The sequence below is a fragment of the Caretta caretta genome, chromosome 1 (genome assembly GCF_965140235.1).
Source record: "Caretta caretta isolate rCarCar2 chromosome 1, rCarCar1.hap1, whole genome shotgun sequence".
Classification (NCBI taxonomy): Eukaryota; Metazoa; Chordata; order Testudines; family Cheloniidae; genus Caretta; species Caretta caretta.
This window is the reverse complement of record NC_134206.1, coordinates 17,886,048-17,912,489: the sequence shown is the minus strand read 5'-3', so window position 1 is coordinate 17,912,489 and position 26,442 is coordinate 17,886,048. Positions and strand designations below refer to the sequence as shown.

The 26,442-nt window shown below is 43.9% G+C and overlaps 1 protein-coding gene across 14 annotated transcripts in view; it reads left to right on the top strand.

The window, feature by feature from the left end:
• The window catches only part of TENM4 (teneurin transmembrane protein 4), a 2,292,082-nt gene that overhangs the window by 1,935,150 nt on the left and 330,490 nt on the right, over nucleotides 1-26,442 (top strand). For 12 of the 14 annotated variants that reach the window (XM_075126359.1, XM_075126347.1, XM_048840446.2 and 9 more), the window contains one exon: nucleotides 14,408-14,617. The exons of the other annotated variants lie outside the window; for them this stretch is intronic. In XM_075126359.1, the coding sequence (XP_074982460.1) occupies nucleotides 14,408-14,617 (210 nt within the window). The remainder of the gene's footprint in view (nucleotides 1-14,407; nucleotides 14,618-26,442) is intronic. 14 annotated transcript variants of the gene reach the window in all.

Genomic DNA, 26,442 nt, shown 5'->3' with positions numbered 1-26,442 from the left:
TTGGTTGGTTGCTAGTTATTTGTTCTAGGTTTGGAATGAAACTAAAATTAAAACAGAGATTTTATTTTTGGTCTGAAAACAACTTCTGCTGGCAAACTGTCTTATTATTCCAGTACCTATTTGGCAACATTGTCATCAGCACCACTCTGGGAATCTTTTCCAACAGAGAAAAGCACCATCCACATAACCCGTGACTATCGTTTTTCTCTTGATTTTCATACTAACACAAAGAGACGTGTTTAAAGATGACCAGTTTAGAGCAAGATTCTGATGATGAGAGTGGTGTCTCTGCTCTGCAGCTTTGGAGGAGTACCACAGCTGTGAACCGCAGCTAGGACTTCATTCCGACCCCAGACTGCATGAGTTGTTCTGTCTCCAGCGACACAGTAAGTCTCCAAGCCTCCAGCTCTCTTTAGCGCATTGTGACCAACTCTCCTTCCAAATAGCTACGATTTCTCAAGCGCAAGGGGCTAACCCTCTGTTCTGCATTGTGATTTATATTACGGTAGCACCTAGAGGCCCTAACTGAGATCACAGTGCAAACACATAGTAAGAGACAGTTCTTGCCCCAAAGATCTTACAGTGTATATACACAAAAGAGACACAGGTCAGTAGGGGAAACAGAGACATAAAGTGTCTTTCCCAAGGTCACACAGCAGGTCACTGGCATATCCAGGAATAGAACCTACATCTCCTGGCTCTTAAGTCCCATGCTGTATACGCTAGTGAAATAGAATATGGGGTGCTAGCCTATAGAAAGAAGAGGCTTAGGAAAAGAAAGCTTTCCCCTTTCCTAGATAATTCAGGATCTAACCCAAACAAAGGGAGCCTGCAGAAGGAGAGTCTCTGAGAGTCAAATGCTTTGGTCCTGCTCTTCTCAACTAAAGAAGGAGAATTATCTGATTCTGAACTTGATGGCTCCTAAGAAGTTTAAAAGAGGGTGTTTGCTTTCCATGAAGCTACTTGAAACTGTATTGGAAAAAGGAGATTAACACTGGATATTCTACTGGGTACTCATGTCAAGGACAAGAGCCAGGATGTAAAGGATGGTAAACTCACAAGTAAATGGCTTCAATCAAATTCTAAGACGCATTTATACTTTCTTCTCTAGTTGGTAATAGGAGACATCATCTGATCTGATCAAGAATGTCCTGATAAGTACAAAAGGCTTAATAAATAAGCTCAGAAACTTTGTGTAGTACCACAAAATATAAAGCCAAGATTGTAACTTTACCCAAAATAGCCTCTTTGTTAAAGGGCCCATTCATCCCATCTGAAGGTGATTTCCTCCCCGACAAGCCTGCTGATAGATGGGTAGGATTTTCTTCACATTCTAACTATCCCATCTCCTCCCCTGTGGCTCTCCAGGCATCAGAGACCTCTACTCATTTTGCATGGACTATACTTATTTAGGCAGATTCACTTCCTTCTAGAAAGAAAAATATAAGCTCATTGCTTCAAAGTATCTCCTTGGCTGCCAACTTCATTTCTGATTGATCCGTGAACTCTCTCTATTTAGCCTCTAGTCTCATGGTATCTAATGTGCTTGATACCACACTTCTGGCTACAGGCTAGGAAGGCAAACGTTAAGGCTGCACACCTGATGGGATCCATTAAGAATTTTGTAGGAAAGTGTTTGAAGAGCCACTGAAAAAAGGAAGGGTGGAAGCATCTCCATGAGATTGTCTACCATCAGTCATTCTCTAGACACTTTTATCCTATCTACGTTCATCCTTCCCCCAGAAGAGTCCTAGGTTCCTCCTGCAACCACCACCTTTTATCTTGCTCCCAGCTCTTAGCTGTCCTCCTAACAGAGAGAAGGGAATACACATCTCTTTCTCTTTTGGCAACATGATTTGGCCTCAAACATGTTTTCCAGACTTGCTTTAAACACAGTAAAGCTTCATCCACATTGGCTGAAGTTCACTTGGAAGGTTCATAAAACGTAACCAGCCCTTTGATGAACCTGGGCTGAGCTTTGGACTTGGACCATGTATCAAGTAAGTTTCACTTTCTGGTGCACTCATGCTAATGCAATGCAGTTTTGGTTTGGTTTCCAGCATTCCACTGGTACGTCTTCACTGGCATGGTTTTCAAAAAAAATCTGCGTAAACCAGCCTTGCATGTTTTCTATGGAAATTGACCAGCCTAGCCACAAAAGATTCTTACTATTACCCAGTGTCATAGAAAACAGACTAACCATCTAATATGCACCTGTCAAAAACAAACAAAACTTTGCCCCACACAAGCAAATGGCTAAAGTTTTGCAAGGCTGCTGTAAACCTTTTTATTAGTGTTAGGCTTAGTGAAAACAATTTCTACAAAGTCTAACCTTTGGTTCTAAATTATGGGAAAAAGTCCTTGTAAGCAGATTTGTATGTAATCATTTGCAGAGAACCTCAGACTTTATATTGGGTGTTTCTGATCAAATACAGCATTAGTGTCATATCGAGACAGGCCATTTCATGGGCAGCTCATCATCCTTCCTACTGATTACATTATGCTTTTACAAGTTGGTTTTGAGTAAAGCTGAGCAAGCCTTTGTAATGCTGATCCATAATTAGGCTTGTACGTCCCATAAAACTTTAGCAAATGTAAATGATTTGCATAAATATTCCTGAAGCAAGAAGCAAGAGCATGAATAGGCAAGAGTGATTTGGATTGTATATATTGACCCTCTTTATGGGAAGGTTATTTCATACAAGCAGTTTCTTGTGTAGCTGGAAATCAGATGACATGTTTGTATTTCATTGTAACTGCCCAATCTCAGTCACTGGGCTTGTTTTTTAAAACATTTCATGGCTTCCTTGCAACCGTTTCTGCTGTTGGGTACACAAATGACTCAGCTGTACAGTCCGCTCATGTAATGGTCTGTGTAATTTTCTGAAAATCTAGCCCATTGTTTCTAGGGTGGCAGAACCCTGAGAGGTTCAGACTGTAGTCACACATTTCAGTGAACCTCCAGCCATACACAGGGCTAAAATATCTCCCAAGCACACAGGGCATCATGACCATTACTGCACCACCATAGAGCATCTCAGGCCACAGGAGAAATGGAGTTTTAGGGAGCAGAAATTCCCTACCTGCTCCCCTCCGCTCCATCCTGGTTCAAGGGATAGTAATTTTTTTCTGGCTTGTTTTACTGCACTGGCTTAGCTGGTCTGGGGAGCAGGGGGAGCGGGAGAGAAGAACCAAGACTTTGTCCATTCCTCGTCTCTCCCCACCTCCACCCCACTCTGGCGGGGAGTAAGCGGGCATGGAATGTTACCCCAGCAGGCTCCAGCTCAAGTTCCAGCCTGCACAAGAAAGACATGGGGTCTGTCGATGAGGCGGTGAGGGAACAGGGAAGGATGTATGTAGTCTCCCCACCAGCCCCGTGAAACTTCCCTGGAACAGTTCATAGAGCCCTGACTCATATTCACTGTTCTATGGATGTCTGGCCCCCCACCCCTTGCTCCGGAAGAAGCCACAGCCAGATATAGCTCTACTGGGATTACACTAGCAAGTACTCCGTAACAGGGCTTCTGTGCAGATCCTGCAGATACCTGGAATCCTCTGAGCCACCTACCTTCTGCGGCTGCACCTCTCTAAGGAAATCACTGTAGCATCTTCCCCAGAAAGAAATGCCCTTTCACTGCACTGTTGTTGTTTTCATCAGGATGAACATCTGCCCAAAAGAACCTGCAAGGCACAGGTTGAGTTCAGCAAACTTGAACAGGGTTGTTCTCAAATTCCTGCCCATCCCTTGGCTATTTCATGCATGGGAAGGACTTTTTCATAATGCATATACCACCCTGGCAAACTACAGCATAAAACACATCATGGCAGTTTATAGCAGAGATTAAAATGTACTTCGGGGCCACAAAATCCTATGTACAACATCCACCATGCTGGTGATATCGGTAACATATTGTCCCCTAACTCTGAGGGAGTTCAAGTGAGGTTCAGTATTTCACCCTAACCTTTTATTTGTCCTGTTTCTAATACTCCAGACTTCTATGCAGTGCCCACCATTATTTTTCATTTTCAAGGCACATGTACTTAAATCGTTATTTTGGTGATGTAGTAACTGCCCAGACTTTTCTTGTTCAGATGATCTTCATTTGCCCCTTTTATTCCTCCCCTTTACTCTGCAGCTGTAAATCAACACACAAAATTATTAAAATAAAAAAAAACCCAAATCTCAGGTGAAACTTCAGGAAACAGAAATGATTAAGAATAGTTTTCAAAAGTGACTTTTAAAAATCAATTCTAAGTGCAAGATATATATTTCCTGTTGAACTAGCGCTGTTGTGACCACCTATTGTTAAAGAACAGCAATAAATTTCAATAACAACTTCTTATTCATATGATTCACTGACATATTTTGCCAGACAGCTAATGTGGCTTGCTTTTTTTGCCAGAGGTGTTTTATGCTGTCCATAGGAAAGGCATGATATGCTGCCCATAGGAAAGGTGTGACTGCTGTGAGTCCTCAGGAGAATTCTTTCTTTCTCTCTCTCCCTACCTCCCTTTCTGAGGAAGCCAGACTTCTGTAAGCTAAGAAAGAAGCATTTTTCCATGTGATAATCAGGGGACTGTTTCAAATAATATGTTCCCCTCACCTTGAAAATCAAAATGCCAGAAGGGCATAGATATTCTCCCACTCCCCTCCTCAAAGCAGCAGGGGCTCCAATGCTCTGAAAGGCAACCGGAGCAAATTACTGTATTTTATATTCTACAGAGAGAGCAAGTTAACTCTGTTAAGGAGGCAGGGCAGTGCCTCTCCTGCATTCTTCTACATGTCAGCAACCCATTTAAAATGCAGTGGTTGGAATGCCCTGATGCCAGCTCTGCTGATTCCTATGCAAGACGGGTCGTCCTAGCCTAGTGCACGGTACAGGTCTCACCCTTACTGCATTGCTTCACGCTGATCAGTTTTAGTCAATTAGGAATGGTGAGGGGAAACTGACTGACTCTTTGGGGTGGGGGAGAAGTAGATACAGGTACAAACATATTTCCGTTGTGTAAGCAGGTCATGGATTTCTCCAGCTCAAAACTAGATACATTTTTAATATAGATCAGTATGATTTAGCTTGGATGTCAAGAAGGATTGCTCAAAACCACTTTGTAATGAAGAAAAAAAGTGCATATGTTTAGATTCCCTTTTTGTTTGACAGGGTAATAAACTCATCCAGCAGATGCAGATTATGGAGTACACATTTTGTATCATTTATCCAGCCATGTTTTGAATCAAGAATGGCTACCAGCGTTATTTTTTAAAGACAAGGCTTGTGCTGTGTTATAATTTGATTATAATGGTGCTTGTCATTGCCAGTATAATTAAGGATCCCTCACATAACTGTTATAAACTTCGTTTTTAGGACTATGTAATAAACCAAGCACTTTAACTGGCATGAGGTAATCCACAAATCCTAATTTGTTTAAAGAGGACTATGCTCTAGGAATTATTTTGGGGAAGTTCTCTGATCTGTGTTATTCAGGAGGTCAGACTAGATGATCACAAATTATCTCTTTGGGCCTTGGAATCCATGAATCTATGATTACAAGGTCATAGATTCAAGGTACCTTTTAGTTTGCACCTGCAGCATCCACATGGGGGAGTTACAGTGTAGCATGCTGATGTACACGACAATTCACACCCCTGTGGTCTGAACTGCGGGGCCATGTAAACGTTAGACTATAGACTTGTAGACGTTCACTCTATAGCGAAGAGATCATACTTTTTTCTGATTACATATTTTTGTATTGTGCTAATTAAGGCAATATTTTTTAAGATGAGAAATGGTCAGGGTTTGAGGCCCTAATGTGATTGGTCAAATGTTTAGAACATGGAACTGATAGGAGTTTTGCATTCTGTTTCTGCAACTGACTCAGTGTGTGACTTTGGGCAAGGGACGTAAGCACGCTGTGACTCAGTTTCCTTATCTATAAAGAGGGACAGTAATACCCCCCCAACCTCACAAGAGTATCACTGGGCTGAAATCAGTGTTTGTAAAGCAACGTGAGATCCTCAGCTGAAAGGTTCTGTGGAAGGGACAATAGAAAGGTAAAAATCTGATGTTATTTAATTTCTTTATTGCAGACAATACCCTTCTGAGTATTTTGACCAACATTAAACCCTATTGAAACAGGTGCCTTACAAAAAAAAAGGAGTACTTGTGGCACCTTAGAGACTAACAAATTTATTTGGACATAAGCTTTCGTGAGTTACAGCTCACTTCAACTCCAGCAAAGCAGTTACACACAAGCTTAGTTTCAGACGTTTGTTTAGGCCTTATTGAAGGCAATGGGACTTAAACGTTTTTCTGAACATGGATGAACTATAATTGTATGTGGGTCTTGAAAGTAAAGCACACGTTTCAATGCTTTACTGAACTGGAGTTTGAAGCTTCTTAAAAAAATAACTCGCTATGCAAGAAAACTTAACACGTCCCTTGCTTTGCTAAGGGTATGTCTATACTTGGAGGGGGAGTTGTGACTCCTAGCTCAAGGAGCTATATCCACACCAGCTCTGATCGAACGAGTGTGCTAGAAATAGCAGCACAGCACCACGGTGGGAGAGCCTAGCCACCTTGAATACATACCTACCGTCTTAGACAAGAACTGTTCCTAGCACACTAGCTCAATCAGGAGGTAGCCCCAAGTTACCCACTTCCTGACAAGCCCTCTGTGGTAGAGGTGCCGTCCCTGCATGCCCCCTTATGGCACGGCGTAGCACTACAGCAGCTTTGCCTCAGTTTCCCCTACAGAGTCTTCTGGACGCTTCAGTTATGGATGTGTTTTAGCCTCCTGGCGAAGTCACTGAGAGAGGTCAACCCCTTCCAGGATAGCAGAGTCCCTAAGTCAAAGTCCAACATAAACACAAAGCAAAAGAACCTTTGGCCCTGCTGGGCTCAGCTTTTACCCCCTTTCCTTTCAGTCAGACCCCAGCTGCAGCAGCTTGCTTTCACACCCACCAACAAGTTCCTGCTAACAACTCAAACTAACAGGGTGGCCTTGGCAGACTGCAGTCTTCAGTCAGCTCCTGGCCCTACAGGCTTCTCACATGACATGGTTGCTGCTAGTCTGCGTGCAGTCCTTCCTCTTGGTCAGTCCCCAGTTCAGCTCACTCTCTCCTTCTAACCTCCCCGACTCAGCGTGACAGCTGTTTTAGGTGAAGCAGAGCCAAGCTGATTGAGCCCAGAGCAGCTCATTAACTCTTTGTGGCCAGTATGGGGTTTATATACGTCATCACCAAAAATTGGAAAACGTCCAGCGGAGGGCAACAAAAATGATTAGGGGACGGGAACACATGACTTATGAGAAGAGGCTGAGGGAACTGGGATTGTTTAGTCTGCAGAAGAGAAGAATGAGGGGGGATTTGATAGCTGCTTTCAACTACCTGAAGAGGGGTTCCAAAGAGGATGGATCTAGACTGTTCTCAGTGGTAGCTGATGACAGAACAAGGAGTAATGGTCTCAAGTTGCAGTGGGAGAGGTTTAGGTTGGATATTAGGAAAAACTTTTTCACTAGGAGGGTGGTGAAACACTGGAATGCGTTACCTAGGGAGGTGGTGGAATCTCCTTCCTTAGATATTTTTAAGGTCAGGCTTGACAAAGCCCTGGCTGGAATGATTTAGTTGGGGATTGGTCCTGCTTTGAGCAGGGAGTTGGACGAGATGACCTCCTGAGGTCCCTTCCAACCCTGATATTCTATGATTCTATGATATTCTATGATCACACTTCCAGTATATGTTAGAGTCAATGCAACCCATTTTGAATAACGTCTTGAGGTCCAGTATGGTAAAGTATCTAAGGGCCTGATCATGCAAGGTGTACCTTGCCTCTTAGGTAGGGTGATGATATTTCCCTATGCTGAATATGGGACACCTGGTAAAATTACTCTTATTTAAGTAAAAAGGAAAGGAGTACTTGTGGCACCTTAGGGACTAACCAATTTATTTGAGCATGAGCTTTCGTGAGCTACAGCTCACTTCATCGGATGCATACTGTGGAAACTGCAGAAGTCATTATATACACAGAGACCATGAAACAATACCTCCTCCCACTCCACTCTCCTGCTGGTAATAGCTTATCTAAAGTGATAATCAAGTTGGGCCATTTCCAGCACAAATCCAGGTTTTCTCACCCTCAGCCCCCCCCCCAACACAAACTCACTCTCCTGCTGGTAATAGCCCATCCCAAGTGACCACTCTCTTTAAAATGTGTATGATAATCAAGGTGGGCCATTTCCAGCACAAATCCAGGTTTTCTCACCCCCCCCCACCCGCCTCCAAAAACCACACACACAAACTCACTCTCCTGCTGGTAATAGCTTATCCAAAGTGACCACTCTCCTCGCAATGTGTATGAAAATCAAGGTGGGCCATTTCCAGCACAAATACAGGTTTTCTCACCCCCCCACCCCCATATACACACAAACTCACTCTCCTGCTGGTAATAGCTCATCCAAAGTGACCACTCTCCCTACAATGTGCATGATAATCAAGGTGGGCCATTTCCAGCACAAATCCAGGTTTTCTCACACCCCCCCCCCACACACACAAACAGACTCACTCTCCTGCTGGCAATAGCTCATCCAAACTGACCACTCTCCTTACAATGTGCATGATAATCAAGGTGGGCCATTTCCAGCATAAATCCAAGTTTAAACAGAACGTCGGGGGGGGGGGGGGGGTTAGAAAAAAACAAGGGGAAATAGGCTACCTTGCATAATGACTTAGCCACTCCCAGTCTCTATTTAAGCCTAAATTAATAGTATCCAATTTGCAAATGAATTTTTTGGAGGGGGGTGGGGGGGGTGAGAAAACCTGGATTTGTGCTGGAAATGGCCCACCTTGATTATCATACACATTTTAAAGAGAGTGGTCACTTTGGATGGCCTGTTACCAGCAGGAGAGTGAGTTTGTGTGCGGGGGGGGGGGGGGGGGGGGGGGCTGAGGGTGAGAAAACCTGGATTTGTGCTGGAAATGGCCCAACTTGATTATCACTTTAGATAAGCTATTACCAGCAGGAGAGTGGGGTGGGAGGAGGTATTGTTTCATGGTCTCTGTGTATATAATGTCTTCTGCAGTTTCCACAGTATGCATCCGATGAAGTGAGCTGTAGCTCACGAAAGCTCATGCTCAAATAAATTGGTTAGTCTCTAAGGTGCCACAAGTCCTCCTTTTCTTTTTGCAAATACAGACTAACACGGCTGTTACTCTGAAACCTGTCTTATTTAAGTGAGTTCAATGGCAATCAATCAGAACTGTGCAGTATGAACGTTCAAATTAACATCAAATTGACTGAGCCCCTGCTAAAAAGAAATACTGCATAGTTGGATTCTTTTTATTTACTTTCTTATCTTTAAGGCTTTAGGGTTCATATGGGGAGGGGTGATACACACACACTCCCATATACCTCTCTCACACAGGGAAGGTGACTAACCGATCCGACCCGACACTCCCTGCCCGGCGCAATCTGCCCTCTGTGCCTGGCTGGGCCCCTGGGATGGACCCGCCTCTCCTGGTACTTGGCACTACATCTTCCGGAAGCAACATGGGGGGAGGCACTCAGGGTCACATGCTCCACGCCTAGATTTCTGCCAGGGCTCACACCAGAATGTGGCCAGCAGCAGCCTTTTGGCACTGTGCAGAAGGGAAGGGACTGGAGCTGCTTCTAGTCGCAGGGGAGGAGGAGTGCGGGAAGGGATGACCTGGCCTGGGTCTTTGCAGAGCTCATCTCTCCCTCCACCCCCATCCATGGTGGCTGAGAGCAGCTTGTCCTTTCCTGCCCACACAGTGTTGAAAGGCAGCTAACACCTCCAGGATGTTGCTGGTCACTGAAATAACCCAGCTGCCTCCTGTCCCATGGCTACAGCACGGGCAGGAAGGGGTTAAGCCCTAAGGATGCACTGTGCACCAGGGCCAAGGGAAACTGACTGCAGGGGTTTCAGCAAACCCGGCCAGAGACGTGGCTCAGCAGAGGAGGGTGCCTAGGTCACGGAGCAGCCCCGCACTTTCTGGGGGCAGGACCCAGGGCAGTGGGGGCCGGTGAAGATGGTTCTAAACCCCTGCTTGGGGAGCTGCTGTGGAGCCCGCAGGGCTGGGGTGTGATCAGGGTGGAAATTGCTTCCCCTCAACACCACTCTGGAGCTTAACTGAGGGGTGGAGAGGCTTCCCCATGCTAGCGCTGTGCAGGTCTTGGCACATGCAGGGTTTGGCTCCTCCTGGCCATTGCCTCAGCCAGAGGGTCTTCAGCTTTCCCAGGGCACCAGCCCAGCCAGAGGCAGCGGGGGAAGGAAGGAGCCTGCCGGCCAGGCTGTTGGTGAGCTGAGCGCTCCGACCAGGGGCTGGTTCTCCACACAGCGCTGGGAGCAGGATGCGCCCCGCCGAGGGCAAAGCAGGGAGAGGACAGCGAGAGGGGGAGCACATAAAGGGCCGATGGGTGGCAGCAGAGATGACACGTAACCAGCTGCCGCCTGGCACCTGCCCACACTCACCGGCCACCGCAGCTCGCAGTGCGCAGACAGCACTGTCCGGAAATGGGACCGGGGGGCGGGGACACCTTGCTGGCCGAGAGCCAGCACACAGCGGGGTCTGCGCTGATGGACCAGCAGGGGGACCGGCCAGCCGGCCCTACGTGCTGCATCTTTGCACCACCACCAGCCTTGCACACCCATCCCCATAGTCGGCCACTGGAAACTTACCCACCCACCCACCGTTGGTAGGCTGGTGAGCAGGGATTTGGCTGCAGCAGGACCTGCCAGTACTGATGAGGGGAAGACAGAAAATATGGGACAATTTGCCTGTTTTAAAGAAAAAGTCGGGACACCTGCAGGAGGGCTTAAATATGGGACCGTCCCTTTAAAAAGAGGACATCTGGTCACCCTGCTCTTAGGAGACTCTTGCACCATGTTTTGCAGGATTATGGCCAAATGTATAGTGTAAACTGAAGTATTGCTTATTATTTGTTTTATCTTTTCCTCAAACTATGTTGTGTCTATTTTGGGCTGTTTTTCTCCTAGTGATAAAGCGGGTGTATACATTTTGCGGGGTTTTTTAGTTAAGTAGGGAAATAGAACATTTCTGTTAATCCATTTCCAAAGTTTGTGTTTCTTAATAACATCTCTAGGTCTGCTAGAGGTCTTAGCATATCTTTCCCTGATTGTTCCAAAAATGTCTTAATCGGAAATATTGGCACATTGGTAACAATAAGTTAGCTAGCTCTCTCTGACCCAGAGAAAGTAACATACCATTCATACATATCTATTCAAATTACATTATTCCTGCCTCAAATCCAAAGAGCATAATTTGACTATTCAATACAAGAGGATATATGGGATTGTTATAAATTGGTGCCAAGGGGCCCATAGTTGGAATATGGTTTTATTTTTCTGTTAGTTTCCAAATTGCAAGAATGTGCATAATGAATGGTTATCTAGTCCTTCTGTTTTATCATTTTTTGAGGGAGAAATAGCACATGTTGCAGACAGACTTGGCCTACATGCTCAGGTTCCATAGCAACCCAGTGTTGCTGCGGATTCATTTTGTACCAATCAATTAGAAATTTTGCTCTGGCAGCCAGAATGAAAGCATATGGGCCAAATCCTGCTTGCTTTACTCAGGCACGTAATCCCATTGGCTTTAATGGGATTACTTGGGTGAGAAAGTGGGCAGGATTTACCCCTATATCTTGGATTTCCTTCTTGCTTTAATTTTATTAGATTATTTATTTATTTATTTATTTGTATTACTGATCAAATTTTATTTTTTGGCTTTTTATCCATCCATGTAAATGTAGATAATTCTTTTTGATGAGGCTGTCAGATTATGTTTGATTCATATACATAATAATTGTTGATACGTGTAATATAAAGTGTTTATATGCCCTGTATAACAAGTCATACAGCTGTGAGTGTAAATGACTGGTACACATCTTCATCGTGTAGCTTGTAGAATCCTCTGTTGCATCCATATGCATAAGATGGGGTTTTCCAGGACACACAGCAATACATGCCAGTGACCTGCAAATTGCTGCATGATTTGAGTCGAATCTTTCGTATTAAAGGTCTGATCATGTACCGCTTAAGGCACGTGTAACTCCCACTGAAGTCTGTGGAAAGTTTAGTGTGTAAGCAGTAAGGCGGCAGACGATTAAAATCAGTGTTGTCAATGGGGGGGGGCGGGGTTTCCCCACGTTTTTCTTTTCACTAACCAATATGTCAGTATCAGAGAAAATAAAATCTAATGAACTACAGTATATTGTGTGTGAGTGTGTATAGTATAAAGTTATATGTATGTGTATATATATAACATTAACCATCTGACATAAACTGACAAAAATGTAGACATTTTGAATTTAGGACTTCTTTTCAGATCATTATGCCTACTGGTCAGTCTTATTGGGCTCTAGATAAAATGTATGATGGTATGTGCAACGTGTGCTGCCTGACCTAGGCACAGCGAGGAGACTTTGAGGCATATTGGTGTTACCCGGGTGAGTCCAGAGAATCATTATACTCTCGGATGAACTCAAACAGAAAAAGGGTAAAAGACAAGAATATCATATCACCCATCGGCGAACACTTCCACAAAAGGATCACTCCATATCTGACTTCCCAGTCCTTGTCCTCAAAGGAAACCTGCACAGCAGTTTCAAAAGATGAGCCTGGGATCTTAAATTCATAACTTTGCTATTCACTAAAAATCATGGATTTATGGCGTATTACAACAATCTGTAACCCATTAACGCCCCCGTGTGTGGTCCTGTGACTGCAGGGGTGTTAAAAGGTCACTTCATATTGAAAGGTCCTTTAGAATATGTTAACTACTGAAGATGCCACAAGTACTCCTGTTCTTTTTACTTATGCTAAACAATCTGTTTCACCTTGTATTTAGCTGTGACACTCTGAGTACCTTTCTCAGACCTAAGCAGAGCTCTGAGTAGCTCAAAAGCTGGTCTCTTTCACCAACAGAAGTTGGTCCAGTAAAAGATATTACCTCCCCTACCTTGTCTCTCTAATATCCTCTCAATACAGCTACAACACCACTGCAAACAACATTATGTTTACTAAGAAATACTGTGCAACCATGATGTGGCATGTGTTTTTGTTATGGTCAAGTAAAGCTTTTTAAAAACATTTTTTTAAGAAAGTTTGACAGAGTTTTCATGCTGATTTTTCAGCACTGAGTAATTTTGATGGATTTCTCATGATCGATTTCTCTGTTTGCCAGAAGCTGGGAATGAGCAACAGGGGATGGATCACTTGATGATTACCTGTTCTGTTCATTCCCTCTCGGGCAGCTGGCACTGGCCACTGTCAGAAGACAGGATAGTGGGTTAGATGGACTCTTGATCTGACCCAGTAGGGCCATTTTTATGATGATTTTTTACTATTTGGAAAATGTGACAGATTTATCATTATGACTTTCATATGAAGCGTTCAAGGAAAAAAATTCATTGTTAAATGCATTGTCCTGTATTTTAACTTATTATATGTCTGTGTTTATATTCCCTCTGTTTTTAGTGATGTACTGCACATATTCAGACATCAGGCTTGAATAAATATAACAGTCTTTCTTTTAGTCACTTGGGATTTTTGATTTGACAGTTTTGTTTGAAAATTTGTATGAAATATTTGTATTATCCATTAAGTATTAAGATCCAGAGCCTGCAAACTCTTTGCAGTGTGTTTGCAGAACTGGGGCCTAAATACTCACTTTGGGCCCAATCTAACTTCTTTTGATGTGAATAGGAGCTTTTCCTGAGTCAGGAGTGGCCCTATAAAAATACTACTTATTATACTGCCTCTCTCTTGACTTCATGAAATTATACTGTCTGGATTTACTTTTATTCTAGCCTGTTGCTAGTCAGTTTCATTGGCGTGCTGACATGCAGTAGCACATCACTGCAGCTTGAGTCTTTCCTGCCCCCGTTTTCTCATGTGAATAAGGGCTCTTTGGGTTATAAACAGTACAGGGGAATGATTAAATCCAAACCAAGAATGGTTCTGAATAATTGTTAAGAAATCACAAAAGCATATCTAGTGATAAATTTAGTAAAAAGTAAAAAAAGCCTAAATTTGGTGTTTAAATTTCTTGATAGTGTACATTTCGTTAGAGACCCACGTTCTACATTAGATTGGAAATGGCAGGATTTATAAGAAGCACACTGTACAACATATTCATATTTAAGTGTATGTATTTGTGTGTCTATATATATACATAAATATATAGACATGCATATGCAGTGTGTAAATTCACACACAGTGCATATGTACACAGATATGTTAATAAATATGTGCAGTATGTCCTGTTTTTGAAAGTCCCCCCCTCCCCCACTGTGCATGTTTTCTGTTGATTTTCTTTGTGTGCCTTATAAATTTTTATTTTTCTGTCTGTGTTTGTGTTTGTGGTTCACAGGTCCTCCTTTGCATTGTTCATCCGCTTCATCAACCCCTATTGAGCAGTCCCCCTCCCCTCCCCCTCCCCCTGCAGCCAATGAGAGCCAGAGAAGGTTGCTAGGCAATGGTGTGGCCCAGCCAACCCAGGACTCTGACTCTGAGGAAGAGTTTGTCCCTAATTCATTCTTAGTTAAAAGTGGCTCTGGAAACCTCTGTGTACCTGCCAATGGTGAGTTATTCTCTCTACCTACTTTACTGCTTGCTTGTCTTACAAGTTGTGTGGGGGCCTGTAGGATGCAGGTTTGGGTTGCCTCCTGGACTTTGAATAGTAATTCACCCTGTGTTTGATGACATTCTGCTTCAGTTTTACAGCCCCTGTGTGTGTTGTTTTAAACTCCTTGTGTTTCCTGTGGATTGTGTCCCTGTATCTCTGCTGAACGAAGCATTGCTGTGTTGGTTGGAACAAATCACCTAACTTGAGACAGCACCTGAGCCCAGCTCTGAAATGCTGATTACTGCTGAGGCAGTAGCTCCGCTGAAATGTCACACAACTTCACGTTAGTGTTTTCGCTGCGGGTCTGTAAAACTTTCTGAGTAAATTTTGTGTGTCAATGTCAGGAACATTTCCTTTCAAATGACCAGTTCGGAGATCAGATGGAATTCAGGCTTTGTGAAATGTTTACTTTGATTGAATTGTAAACAGGCCAGGGGATTGTGTCCTGGAGGACTTCAAGACTATGAGAAACTTTTCACTGGGTCTGCTTTTATGGTTTCACTGGGACTTCCACTCTCAGACTGGTACAGATGCGAGACAGTCTTAGTGGCTTCATTATGAGAATACAGATTTAAAAACTAATTTCTAAAGCCTCAGCCTGCATGTTTTAACCGAAATATGAGTTGTGACAAGTGACATCAGCATGTTACCTTCACACGCACAGGCCAGAAATAGGTTATGGATCCAAATTTCTGCAGGTAGCCTTGATAAATTTCCTAAAGGCAAAATACAAAAGCAGCAACAGGTCTCTATCCTACTAGGTACTGAAGGCTTCCAACTCCCACTTACCTTAGTGGGAGTCACCCAGGAAAGGGATCCCACTAAAAGAATGAGGATGTAAAGGAATGCAAAGGAAATAAAATGATTTGCTTTACAACTTCGCATCCTAAAGACAATGACTTGTAAAAAGGGAGACAAAGCTAATTGATAAAGCAATGTTAAATTCATCAAGGACAGTGCAACCTGATGTAGTGCAGATACCAGCAGTGAAACAACAAGGGCCAGTCAGCCCACTGCTATCCAGCCAGAATGATAATTGCAGGAAGGTCTGATTTATGGGGGTGAAGCCATTCACAGACATCTACCAAAAAAAAAAAAAAAAAGTGAGAGAGGTTTACAGCATCTGGTAACAGCTTAGCCCCATTTCTGTTGAGCTTTTAAGAAGGTTTCCTAGTATGGAAAGGGAAAAAAGTTTGACACTGAATTAATTCCTCCCCTCCTCACTTTCCTTTTTCTTCTCTTTCTTGCATTTGCTATGGTAAAAACTTCAGGGCTTTTCAGTGGAGAAGGTTATCTTTCATGAATTGTTATCATAAGGAGAACAGGGGGAAAATACAGTGGTGCATTCATTCAGGAAACTGTTTAAAATTCATATCCTCCTACCTCCCTTCAATCACTAGTATAGTCAAGCTTGCAGTGGTGTAGATGACCCTTTAGTGTTCACAGTAACACAGTGCTGGTTGGAGACAAAAGCTGCCCAATCTAACATCCTCAGTAATTCTTATATGAGCATAGTCTATCTATCTGTCCATCTATCTGTCTCGACACCCCCTCCAGGTAGAGAGAGAGAGAGAGAGATTAAACCCCTTAATCTCTTCTTTTACTAATTAACTGAACAACAGAAAAAGCATTGTTCAGAGTCTACAGTGAGTTGATGACATTATTGTATTATTGATGTGCTGGTGAGTTAGTGAGACTTTAGGCTCTTCAGCTGTCTGCTTATTTATACTCTTCTCCTTGCATCAGTTTGTCAAGGCTTTACATTCCCCAGGGCCTTCTTTGTGTGTAAAATTCTGCAGGTTGGTAATAAATATGTCCCACACAGAGACAGTGTGTCTGGGGTCTCATTTGCTTGGTGACTCGGGTTGTTCAGTAATGAGAGGTGCAGGTAAATCCAGCACATTTGTGACCTGCTACAATGTCACCCTCACTCTGCTATCAGCAAAAAACAAAGGTGACCTTTGAAAGCCTCATTGACTTATTATGCATCCTATCAGCCCATAATCTGGGAGTTCACCTGAATGAGAAGCACAGACCATACAAGTCCATCATGTCTAAAATGCTAAGGCTCTTCTGACCCCTCAAAATTGATTTAATTGCCTTGGTTCCTTAAAGTTCTGTTTCTATGAGGCTTAGTCAGCATAGACTTTAAATGACAAAGGCAGCTCTTTATGTCCCCTAAATGGGGAAAATTAGTAAAAGCTTATTTTGGTTAGGACTAAGTTTAATATAGTTAGAGCACTCATTCTCTGTGTATAGTGGCTGTCTCAACAGCAGGACTGCCTGAGAATGCCTGGCTAAGGATTTGTGTTGCACTTTTTAATTGATCCCTGCTAGGTTTTCTTTCCACAGCTGTGTAAACTCAGCTTTAGAGGAGTCCATCCAAAGTAAGTAACACCCATGGAGCTGCTGTTCCAAATCCCCATGTAAATTGCAAATATAATGCACATGGAACAAAAGGTATTTTTGGGGATACATTAGACTATTCTTTATCTGAGTTCCACTCCATCGAAAAAGGTACTAATGTAGTAGTATTTTTGTGAAAATGTTCAACTAAAATTTCAAATTAATATTGAAGAACTAAAGTAGTAGGTAAAGACCCACAGATTTTCTTTCTTCAACATTTTATTTTTGTGCTCCATAAATTGCAAACCCATCTTTTCTAATTAAAATCAAAGAGTAACCCCGTATCTCTGTTATTAATAGAAATTTTAATAACAGAAGGAATTTTCAAAATCACTTTTCACTTTGCTTCTTATTTATGTGAACTCCCAGATTCCTTTTTAAGGATATCTTTTAAGCCATATTTTCCAAAGTGACTGGTGATTTTGGGTGCCTCAATTTTTGGGTGCCCAACTTGAGAGACCATAAGAAGTCCTGATTTTTGGATAGTGTTGGGTGGTCAGCACTTTCTGAAAATCAGGCCCCTTTAAGGTATCTCTAATTGGGCATCCAGAATCACCAGTTAGTTTTCAAAGTTTCTCACCTTTAAGACAATCTTAAGAAAAATCAACTACACCGACATGCTGCCTAACAAGCAAAGAGGAACATTATGAGATGCCATAGTCAGAAATCTGTCTATCTGTGGTACTTATATGGCCCCCATAACTATAGTATCTGAGGCCCTTGCAATCTTTAATCTGTTTATCTTCACAACACCACTTTGAGGTGGGGAAATGCTGTTATCCTCACTTTACAAATAATGGGAACTGAGGTACAGAGACACTAAGGCCCAGATTTTTAACATTATTTAGGGTTTGCTGTGCTCGGCATTGCAATACCTAACTGATTTAGGAGCCTGGATCTCATGAGAAATAGGCTCCTAAATCAGTTAGACATTACAATGCTGAGTGCAGCAATGCCTAAATAGCTTTAAAAATTTGGATCTAAGTGACTTGCCCAGGAAGTCACACAGGAAGTCTGTTGCAGAGCAGGGAATTAAACCTGAGTCTTCCAATTCCCTAACTACTGGACATCTTTAGATATCTTTAGGTTTTTTGTTTTTATGAGGTATACAAAGCAGCATAGGCAGATAGGAAGGATAGATGAAGATACAAGAGAAAAAAAACATCTGCATAACCTGCTACATCTGTTCAGGAACTAAGATGGAGGCTCACATTTTTTAAAGTCACCTCTGATTTTGAGCCTCTCACTGTCTGGGTGCTAAGCTTTAGGGATCATGGGACAGAGCACATACAACTCCAGTGGAAGTCAATGGGAATGGCAGAGGTCTAAAGATGTTATCCAGAACTAGGCCCCGATCCTGAAAGGTGCCCCACATGGGTCTGTGTGCCTGTAGAGAGCCCCCCCACCCCAATGAAGTCATTGGGGCACTGTGAAGGCTCAGAAGTCCATCTGTTGCAATAATTTACAGGATCAGGGCCTTAGAGGCCATGTTTGAAAATTTGGAACCAAATGTCTTTTTGAATTCTTCCTGAATATTAAGCCTTTAATACATCACTGTTCGCAATGCTGCTTGTCCTTGCTGTCCACTCCTTTGCACCAGTCTTGTTTCATTTGCTGTCCGTGAGGACATTACTTCACAAATAGCAACATTACACCGTCTGCCTGTGTCACCCAAGGTGAATGTAGAAGAGTCCTAGAAAGGTCCTAGAAAAGCTAAGGGTAGGATTCGCTCTGGCACAATGTTGTTATACCTTTAATGCCAACAGCGCATTCAGTGCTGTGCAAGACATAGACAACATAGTCCCTGCCTCAGCAAGGTTTTGCAATCACTGAAGTCAATGAGACTGTTCACAGCGTAATGTTAAGTATATGTGTTAGTCTTTTAGGGTCAGAGACTGAGGGGCTGGGGCAGCTACAATTGAAATCAGTGGGACTCTTTCCATTGACTTCAGTGGGATCTGGATCAGGCCCTACAAGCTCCCCTCCTTCAAATCAATGGCAAAAATGTTCTTTCTCTTTAGAAAGTTACAAGAAAACCAATGCTCTTCCCGTCACCAGCTGGCTCAGTTCCTGTAGGTCCCCCAGTTTTACTTAGGATTAATTTGCTCCCCCTTTCCAATTCTTCTGTCTAAGCTAGGTGCTGGGTCACTTCACAGTGTTAACACTTTCCTAAAGCCTACCCTTTGGTCACTTTGAACTGCGGGAATAGAGACCGGAGTGGCTTCACATGTTGCCACAAGGCTTTGTTTTCCCATCCCTCCAAGCCGCTTGCCTTTCCTGTCTACACTGGCAGAGTTACATTGCCAGCTGTTACAGTGCCGCTGAGGGGAAACCGCTGTTGTGTGTTCACACTGTCAGCTGTCTGTGCAACAGCGTGTTCACACTTGCAGCGGTATTCAGAGTGGTGCACTCTGGGCAGCTATCCCACAGAGCAGCTCTTCCTCTTCTGCTGCTAAGAATTGTGGGAAGGCAGAAGAGGTCACAGGGCATCCTGGTTCCTGTCCCAGTGCCCCGTGATGCATTGCTTTGCATCCCAGAAATCCCTGTGCTTCTGTTCGCATTTAGCGCCATCTTTCAACAGTTTGTGTACTGCGTGCTCTGCCTCTTCGGTCTGCAGGAATGGATCCCGCACTGCTGACTAGTATGCTGCTGGCTCTCACTAACACGTCATGAGTGGCAGTGGAGTTATTCCTTAAACTACAAAGGCAAGAGGAGTTCGACATTGATCTTGCCACACTCAGTAGCTACAACGACAGGTTTCAGAGTGACAGCCGTGTTAGTCTGTATTTGCAAAAAGAAAAGGAGTACTTGTGGCACCTTAGAGACTAACCAATTTATTTGAGCATAAGCTTTCGTGAGCTACGCTCACTTCATCGGATGCAACACAACACGATGTAGCTACAACATGAGATTGCTTGTGGCATTCACAGAGATGCTGACCACAGTGGAACACCGCTTTTGGGCTCAGGAAACAAGGATTAAGTCGTGGGATCACATTGTCATGCATGTCTGGGATGATGAGCAGTGGATCCAGAACTTTCAGATGAGGAAAGCCACCTTCATGGGATTGTGTGATGAGCTCGCCCCAGCCCTGTGGCACAAGGACACGAGAATGAGAGCTGCCCTGTCATTGAAGAAGCATGTGGCGATTGCACTGTGGAAGCTGCCTACTCCAGAGTGCTACCGATTGGTCACTAACCAGTTCAGAATTGGAAAGTTGACTGTCGGACGCGTGTTGATGGAAGTGTGAAGGGCCATTAATCATATCCTGCTTCAAAAGACCGTGACTCTGGGCAACGTGCGTGACATTGTGGATGGCTTTGCACAAATGGGCTTCCCTAACTGCGGAGGGGCGATAGATGGCACGCATATTCCAATTCTGGCACCAGAGACCGAGCCACCTAGTACATTAATCAGAAGGGGTATTTCTCTATGGTTCTCCAGATGCTTGTGGATCACCATGGGCTTTTCAGGCTGGTCTGGAAGGGTGCATGATGCATGCATCTTTCGGAACACTGGCTTGTTCAAGAAGCTGCAAGCAGGGACTTTCTTTCCAGACCAGAAGATCACCGTACGGGAAGTCAAAATGCCCATTGTCATCCTGGGAGACCCTGCCTACCCCTTAATGCCATGGCTTATGAAGCCATAAACAGGGAACCTTGACAGCAGCAAGGAGTGGTTCAACAACAGGCTGAGCAAGTACAGAATGACTGTTGACTGCGCTTTTGACCATTTAAAGGCCCGCTGGCGCTGCCTATATGGAAGGCTGGACCTGGTCAGTGATAGTATTTCTATGCTTATAGCCGCATGCTGTATGCTTCATAATATTTGTGAAGGGAAGGGTGAAAGCTTCACTCAGAGCTGGATCGCTGAGGCTCAGCGTCTGGAGGCTGAATTTGAACAGCCAGAGACCAGGGCTATTAGAGGGGCGCAGCGCGGGGCCATAAGGATCAGGGATGCCTTGAGGCAGAAAATTTGAAGCTGAAATCCACTAATATTTGTTGCTATGCTTGGGAGTGCAGTGCTTTTAATGCTAGGAGGTGATTGTGATTGGTGCAGATGATGCACTGTGAAGGTTTAAGAAAATTGCCTGTTGCTTTGCAGGGCTCGGTTTGCTTTCATTTAATGGAATAAAGATTGCTTTCAGACCAAAACAATTCTTTTATTAAAAAACAACAACCGAAGGCGAGAGGCAAACAAAAAAAACCATCAGCACTGTGGGGGATGGGGGAAGGGAGGGTCCCAGGAGGAGGTGGGGTCCCGGGATGGTTAAAGATTTGTGTATGTCCAGGTATCATATGCAGCCTTGTCCTCTGGAGTACAGTGCAGTTGGTACTGTACTTCAGCAGGGCTAAGCTGCAGAGCGATGGGTGTTGCGTGCGGTGGGTACTGAGCGTCTGCAATGCTGGACTGTGACGGGGGAGGAGTGGAATGCAGCGGGTACAGTCTGGAGCCAGGAGGTTGATAAGAGCGTGTTGGTGGTGTCTGGAGAGCGCATGGGAAAGAGTTTTGTGACAGCAGCTGCAGGTGAGGGTGGGCACAGAGCTGTTCAGTTTGCAGTGCTAATAATGCCTGGAGCCTGTCCGCTTGGCACTCAATAACATTTAAGAGCCACTCCGTGACTTCGTTCTGGTGCACCGTATTCTCCTTTTGGTCCCTTTTCTCTCTGTCCTGCCACTCCTTCAATTCTTGTTTTTCGGCCATGGAGTGCATCATGACATCACGCAGGAAGTCCTCTTTAGTTCTTCATGGCTGCTTTCTAATTCTGCGCACCTGTTCAGCCGGCAATAACAAAGAGGGAGGCTGGGCTCCCAAGGTCATATCTCTGAAGCCAAAATGAAACATTTTACGAAGCAGTGTTGTTTGCAACACACAGACCACTGATTCAGTGATTTAAAACACAGCCACTATTCACATACCTGTCACTAACTGGCTGACCCCAGCCAAGCACACATAAGCCACAAGACCCCCAAAATGGTGAGTAACTGCAGGGGCAGGGCAAATCAGTGTTCCAGGACCATACTGTACACTGGGCACGTAGCTCTTGGGGAGACCCAGCACTGTAGCGGGGCCTTATAATCATTAGTGTCCCCACATTTTTCACAGGCTGTATTCATTATGGAAGACACCTTGCTGCTGAGGATGAGCTGGGAATCAAAGGAGGGTCTTTTCCGAGACTGGGGCTTCTGCCCTGGCCCTTATAAGGCTCACCTGTGTGCAGCAATGGCCCCCCCCCCATCACCCCCAGTGATGGCAGAGTGGTGTGGGAAAGTTACCCTTAATGGGGCAAGAAACAAAACAGCTCTGCCAAAGAACCTGCGGCAGCGGATTGCCCAGTATCTCCATCAGAGTTTCATGGAGATCTCTGAGGCAGATTCCCGAGAAGTGAGGGAGTCAATCAACACGCTGTTCCACTGTTCAGATTAAGCATGCGGTGGTACTTGCATAATACAGACACAAGCCTGCTTTCTGCAACCCTTCTGCCCCCAACAACTCACTTCAGCGATTCCCAGAATCAAAGCCACTTACCAGGGGCCTCCTCTCCTGTTTGCACTTCTCCAAGCTCCGACAGCTGTGACTGGCTAGCCTCCTCCAGGGTAGAGAAGAGCTCCTGGCTGCATGCATCTCTGACCTTCGAGTTGTCCTCTGCCTCTGGGTCCCCCTCCCCCACCACGTCCTCATCCAAGATTTCCTGCTTCTGGCTCGGTCCACTCTCGACTGGCACACAAGCCACCAAAGTATCCACAGTGGCCTTTGCAATGGAGGTGGTGTTGCCACCGAGTATCACATCCAGCTCTTTGTAGAACCAGCAGCTCGTGGGCGCAGCACTGGAGCGGCGGTTTGCCTCCCGTGCCTTGTGGTAGGTGTTCCGCAGCTCCTTCACTTTGACCCTGCACTGCAATGTGTCCCGGTCACAGCCCCTTTCTGTCATGCATCGTGAAATCTGTCCGTAGGTATCATAATTCCTGTGGCTAGAGCGCAGCTGGTACTGGACAGCCTCCTGTCCCCAAATGCTGATGCGGTCCAGCAACTCGGCATTGCTCTAAGCGGGGGATCGCCTGGTGCGTGGAGCAAGCCTGGCCACCTGGAAAGATGCGCTGAGACCACTGCACGCATCACTGAGCAAACAGGAAGGGGACTTTCAAAATTCCCAAGGAATTTAAGGGGTGGGGCTCATGGTTGGTCACCTGAGGGCAGGGCAGTAGTGTTCCAACCGATGACCAGAGAGGTGAGAACAGGCATTGTGGGACACCTCCTGGAAGCCAATCACAGCATTGTAATCGACCAGGGTGGCTACTCTGGCACCATGGCGCTGCAGCCCTGATGCAGAAAACTGTATGCCTCTCATCGGGGTGGGTTTTTTACAGCGCTGCAACTGCGCAGTTTCTGCGCACGAGGTGGCTTGGCAGTGTGTACACCTCAGGAGTTACACCGCAGAAAGCTGCTTTACTGCGCAGAAACTTGCCAATGTAGACAAGGCCATAGAGTGTATTTATCTGCAGTGTTTATCACTGAGGTGCTAAAGATCAGAAAACTTGTTTCCATCTCTAATTTACCTCCCCAGTCCCTCTCCCCCACTCCCTCAAACATATCTCCTTAGCCCCTGCGACAGCTAGCCAGCCACAAGTGGTCACCCAGGTCCCTCACACGTGCGAGCTAAAGGGGTAATTCATTTCAGCCTCACTCATGGCTTCTTAGATCCTCATCTGGCGCAAAGTGGTGTTGCTTTATTGAAGTCAGTGGAGCTGTGCCAATTTATGCCAGCTGAGGAACTCTTCCTGAGGATCATATTAGTTAAAGATAGAAAAGTCTGTTATTATCATTATTATATTATTTATTTATTATTTGTTTCTTTTAGCACCCAAGATGTGTAAGGCACTTTCCAAACAGAAATACGGCAGATTCTCTGCTCCAAGGAGATCACAGCTTCAGATGCATCTGTGATTATTATCATTAATTTTCATGATATGTTTAGATTTATGAAGGTGTGTTTGGTGCTGTACTAATGATATACAGACAGTCCCTGCGCCACAGAATGTCTAATCTTAGCACCTGATCCAAAGCCCACTGAAGACAACTGAAAGACTCTTATTGACTTCAGTCTGTTTTGAATCAGGCCTTGTGTCTCTGAACTTGCAGATACAGGTGTGCTTAAATTTAATAAGCATGTCCCGTTGAAGTCAAACATCCATCTTTTTAACCATGTGCTTAAATGTTTACAGAGTTGTTGGCTTAAAAGATAGTTACAAAGAAAATAGTATTCAGTGGGGGAACCCAAAATAAAGGAATAATTGAAGGATTTAAAACATAATTGTACTTTGCGAGACTCTCAGAAGTAGTGAATGTTGAGGGATTTGAATGAGAGAACTTTTGAGGACTTCAATAATGTAAATAGTAATAATTTATGTTTTGCAATCTAATTATTCATAATAAATCCACATTATATTAAATCTTCTTTCATGTAAAAACTAGATTCCCCCTCCCCATACACACACATACACACACAAAGAAAGAGCCACAAATGTAGAGTCCATTCTCTGTCCTCACAGTGAGTGCACAGGCAGCATGTCCTGATATTCCAGTGTTTCCCACAGCATTACATGTATTCAAAGTAAATGATAATTAGGTTTTGCTCCTATGTAGCATCTTACATCAAAGGATCACAGTGCCCTTTAGAAATGTATATTTAAATTAATCTCCCAGCTTCCCTGTGAAGTAGACATGATTCATGACCTTATAAGATGGGAAAGTGAGGAACAGGAAGCCCCAGCACTTTTTAGAGTATCATAAAGAGAGCTCATTTAAAAAAAAAAAAACCCTACAAAAATGTTTGAATGATTTTCTTTACTGTTTTAATTTTTATTTATTGTGAAAAATATGTTTTCGATCAATTGTTAATTTATCATTTTCCATTTTTGAAATAAGAAATATATTTTAATAATTATTTTTGGTCAGCTTAGTCACATGATCAGTTTTGTTTCCAGACCTTTTATTTCAAAATTTAAATGCAATTTTTTTCGAAAATTTCAATAAACATTTTAAATAAAATATTAGATAAAAAATTTAGTGAAAATTTTCAAAAAACAATTTTTGCCGCACAAAGTTGATGTAGAAAAAAGTATTTTTGCTCTATCCCATTCAAAATATTTTGACTAGAGTCACTAATTTTGAGGACTTCAGCTGTTGTATATCTAACCTGAGGCACTTGGGACTCGATTACTAGTGTTACTGAACATCGCCATTGCTCAGTTACTTCACTGAAGGCGTCCCAGATTGGTGGGCACATCTGAAAATGTGGGCCTGAGAGATTTGCTAAAAGATACACAGTAAAGAAGTTGCACTAGAACCAAAGCCTCTTGATTCCCAGCCCTTTGTCTTTACCATAAGACCATTGTTCCTTCAATCAAGAGAAGAGCCGCAAACTGCCAGGAATGAGGAGGATCAGACCTGAGCTCTTTCCTTCTCCAGTCCCCCTACCAAAGGGGGTGAGGGGGGGATAGAGCCTGTCCTGCTGAGTTTTTCCTCCCATTCCACGCCTGCTACCAATGGAGAATGATTAGGACAGGGCTAGCTTGTGAGCTGCAGAGCTTTTATAGGACATGGAGCCCTAAGTGGCTGCTTAAAATGAGATGACTTGTTTAAAACTGGCAGTTGTTTGGCTTAAGTATGAGCCAAAAATAAGAGGCAGTTCACTAAAGTCATATGCTCTAGGGCCTGATCCAGTCCCACTGAAGTCAGTGGGAGGCTTTTGGTTGATTTCATGAGGCTTTGGATCAGGCCCCTGTTGGAGCGAGGGTCAAATCCTTACCCCACTGAAGTCAGTGTGTTGTCAACAAGAAGAGGGTTTGGTCCAGAGTGAACAACCTGAATGGTGAATGCACAGAAGGTTGTTTTCCTGCTGATACTAAACATCACTAATAGAATAAGAACAAAGTTATGACTGTCACATTCAGTGTAGGGGAGCAGTAAAATGAGATCTATCCAGACTAGTAAAGAAACACAGTGAAACAGTTAAAGCAGATTTATAGCATTGTAGCTGTGATAAAACCATATCTCTGTGTAAGTAAATTTACAGAGGAGTGTTTTGGGTTTTTTTTTGTTTAACACAAGCCAGATTGAAACGTGTACACGACAGAGTCCCACTCAGAGGAAACACAACTGGAACAAATTATATGCATTCAGATTTGTTAAACTGAATTGGCAGCAGAAATATTCCTAGTAACCTGAGCATTACAGCAGCATTGGTGTAGTTAAAGTTATGTCCGCATTTTCATTAAAAATCCCTGCTTTCACGGGTTTATATCTGCAGTAAAAATTCATTGTGGGCTGAAACTTGACAAGCTGTATAGGGTCTCATCTCAGGAGAAAAAAAG